Source organism: Mytilus galloprovincialis, chromosome 3 (genome assembly GCF_965363235.1).
Source record: "Mytilus galloprovincialis chromosome 3, xbMytGall1.hap1.1, whole genome shotgun sequence".
Taxonomy (NCBI): Eukaryota; Metazoa; Mollusca; class Bivalvia; order Mytilida; family Mytilidae; genus Mytilus; species Mytilus galloprovincialis.
Genome location: NC_134840.1, coordinates 61,022,106 through 61,036,908, shown reverse-complemented (window position 1 = coordinate 61,036,908; position 14,803 = coordinate 61,022,106). Strand labels below are relative to the sequence as shown.

General features: G+C 32.2%; 2 protein-coding genes across 12 annotated transcripts in view; both read right to left on the bottom strand.

Annotated features, from left to right (window-relative positions):
- The window catches only part of LOC143068543 (protein-glucosylgalactosylhydroxylysine glucosidase-like), a 270,827-nt gene that overhangs the window by 174,273 nt on the left and 81,751 nt on the right, over window positions 1-14,803 (bottom strand). The window lies entirely within an intron of this gene.
- Window positions 1,141-14,803, bottom strand: part of LOC143068545 (fringe glycosyltransferase-like) — a 41,832-nt gene continuing 28,169 nt past the window's right edge. For 8 of the 10 annotated variants that reach the window (XM_076242689.1, XM_076242684.1, XM_076242690.1 and 5 more), the window contains 5 exons: window positions 11,952-11,994; window positions 6,089-6,148; window positions 3,589-3,736; window positions 3,177-3,262; window positions 1,757-2,737 (listed from right to left, as the gene is read on the bottom strand). In XM_076242689.1, coding sequence (XP_076098804.1) covers window positions 2,620-2,737; window positions 3,177-3,262; window positions 3,589-3,736; window positions 6,089-6,148; window positions 11,952-11,994 — 455 coding nt within the window. In that variant the 3' untranslated portion in view covers window positions 1,757-2,619. The other 2 variants (XM_076242691.1, XM_076242692.1) reach the window with 2 other exon arrangements.

The following is a 14,803-nucleotide window of genomic DNA, read 5'->3' as shown; positions in this document are numbered from 1 at the left end:
TGGACAGAAGCTTCCTACAATCCAAACATTTTTGTAAAAATAAACGAAAATGAGGACGACTGACGACGACGACGGACGCCAAGTGATGAGAAAAGCTCACTTGGCCCTGTGGGCCAGGTGAGCTAAAATTAACATAATCATAAAGTCATTAGAATGAAACCAACTGAAAAAAGCATGTATCAAAAACTTTGAAATCATTCTTTTTCATTCAAATATACACAAGTGTTTCTTCTTAACCATGTTAACCTAATAAAACTAAATACTTTCACTATTCAAGCCTAATAAAATTGACAATATTAAACTGAATTTGAGGGCAGATATATCTTGACCTGATAAATACTTTCACCCCATGTCAGATTTGCTCTAAATGCTTTGGTTATAAGCCAAACTCTACATTTTACCCCTATGTTCTATTTTTAGCCATGGCGGCCTTCTTGGTTAGTTGGCCCGGTCACAGGACACATTTTTTAAACTAGATACCCCAATGATGATTGTGGCCAAGTTTGGTTAAATTTGGCCCAGAGGAGAAGATTTTTGTAAAAGTTTACCGAAGCCGGAAGACGACTGAAGCCAAGTGATGGGAAAAGCTCACTTGACCTTTCAGGTCAGGTGAGCTAAAAAGTAAAAAAAACAACATTCCCCAAACATCATTTATATCTAAAAGAAGCAACTGATTTTTACAATTGACGCAAAATATGATGGCATATTTTTCTTGTGGTGTACAAACATAGATAAATGTAAAATTCTTTAAAAGTATAGATTATTTAGATGGTGTTGAAACATACAGAATTCTTGGATTTCCTGTTTAGCAAATTGGAAAATATGCGTAAATGGATTGTCGATTAAAAGATTTATAAACAGGTAATTTTTTTATAAATGAGTGCAAGTGAGTATTAGAATCTACTGGTACCCTATTCAAATTATTCTACCACCAACTGTACCAAGGATTTCAACTGGAGTGTTTACAAAATGCAATCATAATAAAAGTATTACAACCTTTTCCAAAGTTAAAAGACAAAAAGATCCAAAATAAAAGAAAAGCAGTCCCACTTAAGTTGAAAGAAGAAAGGATCCTCTCAGACAGGTTGTAGAGTAAAAATAAGACATTTCAATATTATTAATCATATACCCCTTAGCTTTACATCTAGACTGGGATCATATTCTGGTATCAAATTCTCCTGTTGCACACATAAAATATATTTCATTAAAATATGTAGTAGTTTTCAATTTTAGTCATGACTTCCCTATCTGTTCAATGATGATTATTTTAGAATGATGAAATACATGTAATGATAAAAAAAGATAATGTTAAAGCAAATCACTCAGGTACTATAGAAACATTTATTTTTGTGGATACCAATTTTCGTGGATTGAAAGAAACTTTGCCTTTTTTTCATTATATTCAATTTTGTGGTTATTGCTCAATTCTGCATAAAAGCCGAAAGAAAATGTTTATATCTTTAACTTCAGGTTAACCTGTATCAATGAAATCCACAAAAAATGGTAAACCACTTAAAATAATGAATTCACAGTAACTAAATCATGTAAATAGTCAAAGTATGAGACACTGCAGAATAATAAACAAGATTTCAGTTGAAACTATTAAAATAATAAACAACAAATGAACAACATGCAGTAAACTGAAAATAAAGCAAACATTAAATTTACAGACATAAAACACATGATAAACAACAGCAAACAACTTCACTGTCAGCAGACTTACTATTCCTTTTCCTGTTCTAATAAATTCAATAACACATTTATATTTAAATTCATATTTAGACAATATAAATATTTAAATTAGAAAAGTGTCCAAGAAGTTTGTACAGTATCACAGTGTCTATACAAACAAATTTTGTATGGTTTAGATGAAGAATTTCTTATGAATTTGTGTTTAAAAGTTTCATTCGTCCTGTGTTGATGTTTGTGCCTTTTCTTAGTTAAAGGTATAATAGGAACTTTAAGCTGAAGAACAGCATTAAATACATGTGCATGTCATTATGTTCATAATCAAACTTGCCAAATTTCTGTTTTAGAACTGGTAATTTAACCTAATTGCTATTATTTTGCAATTGAGTGTCAGATAGAATTGAGAAATGTAAGTGATATTTTCTGAAGATAGCAAGTGTATTTCAATTTTAAAGTATTATTTAACAACTTAATAGACAATTAGTTTTTAAAATTGATCGGTTATCATATAAACAATGATAATTTGCAAGCAAGCTTCAAAGCTATTCTAGATTGCAATATGCAGCGTTTTCATCCTAAATTGAAAATTATTTTGAAATAAAAAAAGAATGTGTCACGAATGCCCCATTCATGCTTTGCAATTTTCCAATTTAAAAGGAGGCATTTCTTTAGAATGGCAAATGACTCACTACCTAAAATTTGTGTTTTTGTTCTTAGCATTGTGTAAGAGTTTCAGAAAAATTGATGAGACAAACTAAAGTCAGATAGCATATTGTCATGGAAAGCATAAAGGACATAAACGGTTAAAAGGGAAGATTCAACTGATGGTGCATTCATAGGCTTCACAGGCCAACATTATTTTCCTTGTATTTTAAATCTGTTAGAGTATTTTTTTATTTTTTTTTGTACTTTTAATATATGTCATCATGGTCATGTATGTACAGAAATGAGAATTATTGATTTTTTGAGACACTTACTTATGATATATCCCACAGTACAGTCATCTGGTAACCTTATGATGTCTCCTGTTGTCATTATCCTTCCTCCTCTGAAAATATAAAGTTAAAATTAAACATACTAAGAATGAATATCTTTTTTATGGTGATCATTTAGTCAAATCGACGATCTATGTTAGAAAATATTTTATAGATACAAGTCTTAGTCAAATAGGTAGTAGAACGTCAATGGAACAAAATTTGTCACAATGTTTGACATGAGTATATGAAGCTTGGTGCTATATATATATATATGTGAAAGCATGACTTAAAGTTGTTCATAAAATGACAGAAATGTGTCATATAGAGGTAAATCTGAGTATCATATTCCTTTGAAACAGCAGTAAAATGATAAATGTACTTTAGTCTGGTTACTGTCACAATGATCTTCAAACATCTTTAAGAATCTCACCACTGAAAAATTCTTATTCCAATTTTTGATGGTCCTAAAAATTGATCCATACAAATAATATTTAAAGGTATATATCTTACCCAGCATGTGGTACCATTTTATCAGCTAGACCTCTGCTTATACAGAAACCTGCACCTCCAGTTGCAAACCAAAATGCCAACTTTTGCTGTAATATAAAGGTTTTATAAATAATCTACCATACAGGACATATAGACTATACATGATGATAATCATCCATATATTTCTGTTTTTAAAATGTTGGATTGCTTAAAGCTTTGTAAAGCTTTCCCAATTTAATAAACAAAATACTGATTTTTTTTATTAGATTTCACATAGATCTAATTTACTACACACAAGGCTAGATTTCAAGTCTAAAAATATGCGTGATTTTCATAGTCATTCTTGGTTTTAGTCAACTAACGTCAATACAAGTTCAAACTAAATTTTAAATCCAAGCAATTCAAAAGAATATAAAAGTGGCAATATAATTACTCCTGGGTTAGCTCTGTCTAGTACTTCCATTGGATGACTTATACTTGGTCTGCCTAAATACCAGTCATCACTGTGGTTATACTGCTGCAGAAACCCAACTAAAGCTGGTACATTCACATAGTTATCATCATCTACATGACAAAACCACCTGCAAAATTTTTAATAAAGTGTTAGCATATTGTGTTGTAGATAATAGTTACAAAATGCTTTATTTGTTGTAGAATCATTTACATGACAAAACCACCTGCAAAATGTTTAATAAGTGTTCATATTGTGTTGTAGATATGTTACAAACTGCTTTATTTGTTGTAGATGTGTTATGTGTTGTAAATAAAAGCTACACAATTCTAATGATGTGTTATATGTGATGTAGATAAAGGTTATACAATGTGTAATGTGATATGTGTTGTAGATAAAAGATACACAATGTGTTATGTGTTGTACAAAGTTACACAATGTGTTACTGTACATGTACATGTTGTATTGTAGTTAAAAGTTGCACAATGTGTTGTGTACATGTTATCTGTTAAAAGTTACACAATGTGTTGTGTACATGTTATCTGTTAAAAGTTACACAATGTGTCAGTGTATAAACTATACACAATTTGTCACATGTTGAAGATACAAGTTACACAATGTGTTCTGTTTACAAAATGTCTCACTTGTTGTAGAAGAAATTTAAGTCATACATTATGTGGAATATTTTCTTTTTTTCTTCCGAGGTATTAATTGTCTGTGCATTTTGGTTATCCCTGTTCTCCTTTTTGTCGAGCCTTCGACTTTAGTCGAAAAAGCTAGACTAAGCGATCCTACATTCCGTCATGGTCAGTGTCGTTGGCGGCGTCCACAAATATTCACTCTGTGGTTAAAGTTTTTGAAATTTTAATAACTTTCTTAAACCATACTGGATTTCTACCAAACTTGGACAGAAGCTTGTTTATGATTATAAGATAGTATCCAGAAGTAAATTTTGTGAAAATAAAATTCCATTTTTTCCGTATTTTACTTATAATTGGACTTAGTTTTTCTGCGGGAAAACATTACATACACTCTGTGGTTAAAGTTTTTAAAATTTAAATAACTTTCTTAAACTATCCTGGATTTCTATCAAACTTCGACAGAAGCTTATTTATGATCATAAGACAGTATCAAGAAGTAAATTTTCCGTATTTTACTTATAAATGCACTTAGTTTTTCTGCGGGAAAACATTACATCACTCTGTGGTTGTAGTTTTTAAAATTTTAATAACTTTCTTAAACTATCCTTGGTTTGTACCAAACTTAAACAGAAGCTTGTTTATGATCATAAGATAGTATCCAGAAGTAAATTCTGTAAAATGACAAATCCATTTTTTCCATAATATTTTACTTTAAATGGACTTTTTTTCTGCCAGGAAACAACACATTCACTCTGTGGTTAAATTTTTTTAAATTTTGATAACTTTCTTATACTATTTTTTATTTGTACCAAACTAAGACAGAAGCTTGTTTATGATCAAAAGCTAGTATCTAGAAGGACATTTTCTTAATATTTTGTACCTGTGTATCTGTATTTTACTTATAAATGGACTTAGTTTTTCTTCCAGTTAACATTACATCCAGTCTGCAGTTAAAGTTTTTAAAACATTTATTAGATTCATAAACTATCCAGGATTTTTTATGGAACTTGGACAGAAGCTTCCTACAATCCAAACATGGTATCAAGCAGAATATTTTTATTGATTTTTTCCCTCATTTTTGTTGATCCTGCAATTTACAGCAAAAGTAGGCGAGACACTGGGTTCCCCGGAACCCTTACAAATTTTTATGTATATTTAGCAGAATTTATCAAGTTGAAATGTGAGCTTTAAGTATTTGGTAAACATGGAATTGATGACTGATTGACTTCAAAATATATCATATGCATGGTACCACAAGCTCACATGATTGATTTAATTTTTGTTGCTTAATATTCAGTGGCAAATATTTCATTCATGTTCACGACGAGAAGAGATTAACAATTAATACAATCGGGTTCTGTTAAGAATGATGTCTGGGATGAAGATGAGGGCTATCACTGGAAAATGCAGGTATATGTAAATTGATTAGGGACAGATATTTTGCGCAGGCTAAAGGACACCCAACTCTGGCAAGCCTTGAAGGGTTGTACCGCTTGTCAGAAGAAGACCCAAGTGACCGTATTCCTATTCCCCATCCAACCTTAGGGTCAAACAAGTTCACATGAAGCTTGATATCAAATTTAAGAGAAATGATAGATAGTTCTTCAGTAAAATATGATGATGATGTCATACATGGCAATAAATATTATCTTCATATAGTCCTAAAATTGGCAGTTTATAATGTTAATTCAATAAACAAAACATTCTTGGAAATAGAATGTTTCAGGTTAGGTCAGTGTAGATGAAACAAATTAATCTTGATTTGCTGTTAATCATTTAGAAAGTTATCAACTTATTTCATCAACTGCATGTCTTAATTATTTCTTTTTTAATTAATATACCTTTTTTCACTTTCCATGAAGATGTCATATTCTCTAGCCATCTTACAGCACAATCCTTGTCTAAAATAGAAAAAAGAATATTGGATCATTTTTGTGGATAGCGTACATGGAGTTCTGCAAATCGTCATGTGGGTTATCTTTTCCCACCCTGATTCAATATATAATACATGATGGTAGACGGTTATTTTCATATGTTTTTGTGCTCAACCCAGTATTTATGACTTGTGAATTTCCTGTAAAATTAAACAATGCACAACAACTGAAAATATTTTCACATTACACTCTTCCTCTAACAGGGAGGTAACTTGATAACCAAAAATGATAAGTTACTAATTATATATAACAGGCAATATGCAAAGTTCAGTGATAGTAAGTTTCTCAGGGTCCTTTCTTGTTTTAAAGAAATTAGTCACACGATATTATCAGAAAGTAAGGAACTATACATCATTTGCATGAATTATCAGTAAAATTTTAGGTAAACAAAAATTCACATGACCCTAAGATTTCAGAAATGTAATGAATAAGAAGGTGAAAATTAGAAAAGTGTATTCTAAGTGCAAACCTAAATGTATTAGTCTTTTCTTCCACATCGTTTGACTTCAGCAATACAAGACAGATGCAAAGGAAAATATCAATGTTACATAATTTGATCAGATTTAACTTAGTAAATTGATTGGTGTTGAACACAACTTTCAACACTTTATTGCTATCGGGTGATGGTCAGATTTTATCGGTGAAGGAAGCCAGTGCCTAGAGAGAACCATGCCACCAACCTTTGGTAGGAAAACTTACAATCCTAGTAATGTGGGACTAGACCTCACAACATCAGTAATCTGACAAGCTAATAGTACAGTAGTATTACTACTTAGACCACTCAGCCGGCGTTTTGCATTTGCGCCGATTTTTCTTTCATTTGCACCAATTTTTTTTTTCAATTGCGCCGATATTTTTACAGGTAAATTACAGGTGAACAGATATAAGAAGATATGGTATGAGTGCCAATGAGAGAACTCTCCATCCAAGTCATGTTATTTTTCATTTATCATTATAGACCTCTTCCGTTAGCCACTTGTACAAATTTAATGAATCACCATGGGGAGGTGGAAGAAGGCCTACAAAATACATTTCCAGACTTTTTCCTTGACCGTATCCATAGTTCTTTAGCCTCTGTGTCTTTTGGACATCTGCCACATGATTATGCTCGTTCTGTGTTTTGACAATAGAATCTGTGGTGACTCTGGGTTTACACGATTTTATGGTACATTTGTAGGATATGTTGTTATGTTTCAGGACATTAACTAACCTTCCAATATGTATGGCCCTCTTTTGGCTCGTTTCAGTGTGCAATATGTCCATCATGTTACAACGAAGTTCCAGAACAATATGAATCAAAATTAACATAAATGAACCAGATTTTACCAGTGGTATCATATAGTATAGTACATGTACAAGTATTAACGTACCTGTAAATCTAATTACAGTGGCATAGCTAGGTCATATTTACGTGTACGCCCGAACCTTGGCGAGGAATTCAAGATACCAAAACGGGTAAATGTCAAACAATTGCTGTAGTGGGTTAGAACTAGAGAGCGAACCGGAATCTAAAGATATACCATTTCTGTCATTAAAAACTCATCAGTAGCAGCATACTTTAGAATCTTAATGGTTTATTTGTTATGTTAAATATTCATGTTGTTTTTTTAAATATATTGGCTATTGGATTTAGAAAAAATGTCAAAACCAGTAACTTTAAAAATATATTCAAAAAGAGCTGTGGGAGTAAAGCACTCAACCAACAAACCCACATATTTTATGTCCAAATTTCGTAAAAGAGGGACGAAAGATACCAGAGGGACAGTCACACTCTAAATCGAACACAGAAAACTAAAAAATAAACAACAAGAACCCAACAAAAAACTAAGGGTGATCCTAGATGCTCCGGAAGGATACGCAGATCCTGCTCCACATGTGGCACCCGTGGTGTTGCTCATGTTCGGTAAATAGTCTTATTCGGTAGGTCACATTCATGAAAGGGAAGGAGATTGTAGTTACGGTGTAAGGACATATCCGATATCATTATTGAAACGGTTATTTCATAACAGTCAAACAACTTGCGATGACGTCCGTAAAATTTACGAAGGGATTATTTCATTTCACCATTTGGAACTCTTGGTTTAATAGCTTCCTTGTGAGCAGCAATCCTCTACCAAGAAAATCATGATAGGAAATCATGTGCAAACACGCGAATATCATATCAATTGGGAGATATATACCCCGCATGCAGGTGCTGTTGGAATGTTGCAACTTAGAAATGGAAAGTTCATAAATTGAACATGTAATAATTCATATTCAGAGATATTCAGGTGCAATATTTGATATCGTAAAAGTTTCTGTTGGACACTGGTTCTCGTCTGGAATGTTCATCGCAAAAGTTTATCAGTCCATGACTGGATTTAGACAAAGTTTTGACAAAGAAATTGAGCTGATGTGCTTCTTACAAGTTCTTTCTATTTTCTGTAGATTTCTTTTTATCAAATTCAAGTGTACGCCCGGGCGTTTTGACGTAAACGTAGCTACGCGCCTAAATTAGGAGCAAACATAAAATCGGCGCAAATGAAACCAGATGCTCCGCAGGGCGCAGCTTTATACGACCGCAGAGGTTAAACCCTGAACGGTTGGGGCAAGTATGGACACAACATTCAAGCTGGATTCAGCTCTAAATTTGGATTGTGATTAAATAGTTGACACAGCATAGGTTTCTGACACAGAATGAATGTGGTTTAATGAACTTAAAAATTTTTTTTTGCCTTTGAGCAATTCACTTTGCTGTTGAATATTAATCCTCTCAAAAAAATGTTTGGAAGAAATTTTCTTATTATTTATGAAATCTGAAATGAAAAAAATTGACCCCCCAATTTTTTTTTTCACATCCCCCTTTCCCTTATTTCAAAACTGATCTCAATTCAAATTTCTAATGAAGTTTGCAACAATAACTACTCATAAATACATCATAAAATATTAAAATGTAAAAAAGTGCTTGTTATCACTGAATGTTAAAGATTGTTTTAATCTATCAGTTGGTAGTAAAAGTGAATATACATTGTATATTGTATAAAACAATGATTTAAGTTGATTCAACTACTATTCTGGACAAAGAAAGATAACTCCAATTGAAATCCAATTGGAATTTCTTGCTATTGCACAATATTGTGCAATTAGATATTTCTTGCTATTGTGCAATACTGTGCAATTGAAAATATTTGCTATTGCACAATACTGTGCAATTGAAGATTTCTTGCTATTGCTGAATACTGTGCAATTGAAAATTTCTTGCTATTGCACAATACTTAATATAATAATTTTGGATCCTGATTTGGACCAACTTGAAAAACTGGGCCCATAATCAAAAATCTAAGTACATGTTTAGATTCAGCATATCAAAGAGGCCCAAGAATTCAATTTTTGTTAAAATCAAACTTAGTTTAATTTTGGACCCTTTGGACTTTAATGTAGACCAATTTTAAAACGGGACCAAAAATTAAGAATCTACATACACAGTTAGATTTGGCATATCAAAGAACCTCAATTATTCAATTTTTGATGAAATCAAACAAAGTTTAATTTTGGACCCCGATTTGGACCAACTTGAAAACTGGGCCAATAATAAAAAATCTAAGTACATTTTTAGATTCAGCATATCAAAGAACCCCAAGGATTCAATTTTTGTTAAAATCAAACTAAGTTTAATTTTGGACCCTTTGGACCTTAATGTAGACCAATTTGAAAACGGGACCAAAAATAAGGAATCTACATACACAGTTAGATTCGGCATATCAAAGAACCCCAATAATTCAATTTTTGATGAAATCAAACAAAGTTTAATTTTGGACCCTTTGGGCCCTTTATTCCTAAACTGTTGGGACCAAAACTCCCAAAATCAATACCAACCTCCCTTTTATGGTCATAAACCTTGTGTTTAAATTTCAAAGATTTCTATTTACTTATACTAAAGTTATGGTGCGAAAACCAAGAAAAATGCTTATTTGGGTCCCTTTTTGGCCCCTAATTCCTAAACTGTTGGGACCTAAACTCCCAAAATCGATACCAACCTTCCTTTTGTGGTCATAAACATTGTGTTTAAATTTCATTGATTTCTATTTACTTAAACTAAAGTAATTGTGCGAAAACCAAGAATAATGCTTATTTGGGCCCTTTTTTGGCCCCTAATTCCTAAACTGTTGGACCCAAAACTCCCAAAATCAATCCCAACCTTTCTTTTGTGGTCATAAACCTTGTGTCAAAATTTCATAGATTTCTATTAACTTAAACTAAAGTTATAGTGCGAAAACCAAGAAAATGCTTATTTTGGCCCTTTTTGGCCCCTAATTCCTAAAATGTTGGGACCAAAACTCCCAAAATCAATCCCAACCTTCCTTTTGTGGTCATAAACCTTGTGTTAAAATTTCATAGATTTCTATTCACTTTTACTAAAGTTAGAGTGCGAAAACTAAAAGTATTCGGACGACGACGACGACGACGACGACGACGACGACGCCAACGTGATAGTAATATACGACGAAATTTTTTTCAAATTTTGCGGTCGTATAAAAATGAAATCGGCCCAAATGAAAGAATGAATATTTTCTAAATCGGTGCAAATGTCATACGCCCCACTCAGCCAAGTGCTACCACCCCCATGATTTCATCAACTGCCCTTTTTAATGATGCTGAAACAACAACTTTCTCGAAAATCCTATTTCACTAAACAAAATACTCTAAGAATCTGCGGCTCTTTTTGCACTTCCATAATAGAGAAATATCTTTGTTGCATTATATGTACATTCCTAAATGCAGGTCCTGGGATTCTGAACTAAGTGATGGTTTGTACAGTAATACACTATGAAAAATCTCCCTAGATATTAAACGGTAATATACCAGTGTTGTTATCTCAAATCACCAGAAAATGAGTAACCATCTGTGTTATTGTAATTTACTCTAAACCCAAAGGGGTGAATTTTACTGAATCATCCTGTGCGTATTGCACAAGTTATATGTGGGTCAACTGGGATTCAATGACACATAAATAAAATGCATATAAAAGCAGTTTTTGTATCACTGGTTTATTGTTTCAATTTGAAGACAAATATTTATCATTATCAAATAATTTACCAAAATCTGATTAAGACATAATTGAAATAAAATGACTATTTCAAATGATGAGACTGTCATTAAAGTGAGAGGGTTAGCACTATACTATCAGGTTTAATCCACCATTTTCTACATTTGAAAATGCCTGTACCAAGTCAGGAATATGACAGTTCTTGTCCATTCGTTTTTGATGCGCTTTGTTATTTGATTTTGCCATGTGATTATCATGATTATGGACTTTCCAAATTGATTTTCCTCTAAGTTCAGTATTTTTGTGATTTTACTTTTTCAAAAAGATTTATAAAGAGATTGAAAAATAATTACAGGCTGCAAGCTACATTTTGTCCAACATTATAGACTAAAATTAAAAAAAATTTAATTCATGACCAACATTCTGACTAAAAAATGTAACAAAATCATCTTCATTTGAGGGGAATAAGTTTAACTATAACGAATGGGCTGACAATATACACAACTTATTTGTAAATCTTGTCATGCTACCCTAAACCTTGGAATAATTCTAAATTTCAGATAAAAAATTTCACACTTTTTTTTCTGAAAACTTGACATCTGTAACTATTGCAATTTCAACTATTTTCCAAGAAGAAAGAAATGACAATACACTGAAATTGTGTTCTCAAATTGCATAAAGAATGTTGATATAATGTAGTTGACATTTCTCTGATCATATTTTCATTTCAATCTAAGTATTTACCTGTAATGTGAATCTGCACAAAACGTGTTGATGAAATGATCAGCTTAAAAAAAGAAAATAGAAAGAATATGCTAATAATTCTTTTTTTCTTTAGACATGTCAGATTTTTATTCTAAATTCAAGTTGGTCTAAATAAAATTATAAGGACAGATATCCCATCAAAGTATACTGTGGATTCAGTATAATCATGATAATTCAAGAGATACACTTTCATTGGATTACATCAGTAAAAGTAACAAGTTTAAATGTTCAACATTGTCTATCGATTTGTATGCAGATGTTGACAAACCACCAGATTGAAATACCCCAAAAAATAAATGAATCCACAGTTCTAAGATCTTTATCAGGTTTATATTGAATAATCTTAAATTTAAGTTACCATATGATTACATATATGATAAAAGAAAATCTCGTCATTTTAATTGATATACTAGAACACACCTGTGATATCGCGGGTTCGTGACTGAATTAAAATATATAACTATGTGTAAGCCTTATTTTTAAAGTATTGGTATTGTCATCTGATAAAGTCATGCCGATTATAAGATACACAGTTTTCTCTGCTTTCAACATTTTTCTGTTTGAACCCGTCGACCTGGGACTTATCAATTATTGGTAATATTAATTATTAGGAAAACAAAAGGTCCTGGAATGGAGTATTTTTCAATCAACAGCATTGTAAATAAAGTTGAATTCTTTTATTTGCTGTTTTACGTCATGCCCGCTAACAAATTAAAAACTGTACCTGTACGCCTTATTTTAGGTCCAGATTTTTAGTATTCGTATTGTTATCTTAGAAAGTCTTACTGATTAAAATACTACACTAGGGAACAATTTGACAATGACTGAATTTAGTAGTGTCAACCCTGTGATTATAACCTGTATATATAGCAAAATCCTAAATACACTGTTTGGTGGTACGCCTGTCAAATGCGGAACGTACACATAAGGTAATAGGTAACAGGTGAATATACTATTGGTATCGGCATTGGATTCAACGTGGAACTTGTTGATTATTGGCAATATTAATTGTGGAAAACAAAAGGGTCTGGAGTGGTGTAATTTTTAATCTACACCATTGTCCTATATAAGTTATATATAAAGTTGAATTCTTTGAATTGTCGTTTTTACCCAATGACGGCTGACAATAGATAAGTATCTTTGTTCAATATAGAATAACTAATCTTGTACTATCATTAGACTATATAATTTAAGGGAGCTACCATTTGATTTTTATGAGGGGGGGGGGGGCTAGGATGAAATTTGAAAAAAATAGGCAGGACAGGAGTTTTGAGTAAAAAAAAAAGCAGGATGAGACAATTGCAAAAAAAAAAAAGTCAGGATGACAATTTAGGTAAAAAAAAGTCAGGATAAACTAAAAAAAAAAAAAGCAGGACCAAACAGAGTGAAAAATAAAAAGGCAGGACAGAGATTACAGCTAAAAAATGCAGGACAAAATTTTTCATCCTAGCCCCCCCATAAAAATCAAATGGTAGCTCCCTAAGAATGGTTAATTTGCATTTATTGAAATTAAAACAAAGGGTATCTGAAAGATTAATCAAATACAACACTTAAAAGGATGTACCTGTTTATAATTCAGCATAAATTTAAACACACATGCATAGGATGTTGTACAATAGTAGAACTTTCCTCAATACAAGGGGGGCTAACATACATGTGTGTGAAGTGAAATATCATTGATTCATTGATATACCACAATGATTACGAGTCTAACCTTAAGCTATAACAATCAGACATAAATTTAAAGGGAAGATGGCATTAATCCAATTTGAATGATGAGGAACAAAATGATCAGACAAGAGGTTATCTCCCCTTAGGACAAAGATGTACTTTAAAGAGAGTTTATATGTTCTATTACAGTCAGGAAAGTGACGAGACGGCATTCTTGTCTGACTGGAAAAATGTACTGAAATTAAACTTCTTTCATGATCATCATTAAACCTCTAACATGCTGACATATCATATCAAACCTCTAACGTATTGACCCAACAGACATTCATGACATTAACAGCGGGTAATTTCTCTGAAAATTGAAGCTGTAAGCAAATTCTAAGGTTTCTTTCAATTAGCATGAATAGTGTTTTAATTTAAAAGTCTTTGAAGTTGATTTGTTGATAAACCTTTAACTATAAAGTATTTACAAACATGATAAATTTAAGGGAAACAAGTGAAACTGCGAGCTACTGCTCACTGATGATACCCCCGCCGCAAGTGGATAATATTAATAGTGTAAAAATATGCAAGTGTTAGGTAAACAGGAAGTTGTCGAGTGATGAATCTGTAAACGCATCACACGGTATAGCTGACTTATATAAATCCTGAAACCAAATTTCAGAAATCCTTGTATTGTAGTTCCTGAGAAAAATGTGACGAAAATTTTCAACTTGGCTATCACGTGTAAAATCATACAAGTGTTCGGTAAACAGGAAGTTGTCAAGTGATCAATCTGAAAACGCATCACACGGTATACATGTAGCTGACTTAGATAAACCCTGAAACCAAATTTCAAAAATCCTTGAATTGTAGTTCCTGAGAAAAATGTGACGAAAATTTTCAACTTGGCTATCATGTGTAAAATCATACAAGTGTTCGGTAAACAGGAAGTTGTCAAGTGATCAATCTGAAAACGCATCACACGGTATAGCTGACTGAGATAAACCCTGACAGCAAATTTCAGAAATCCTTGTATTGTAGTTCCTGAGAAAAATGTGACGAAAATTTTCAACTTGGCTATCATGTGTAAAATCATACAAGTGTTCGGTAAACAGGAAGTTGTCAAGTGATCAATCTGAAAACGCATCACACGGTATAGCTGACTTAGATAAACCCTG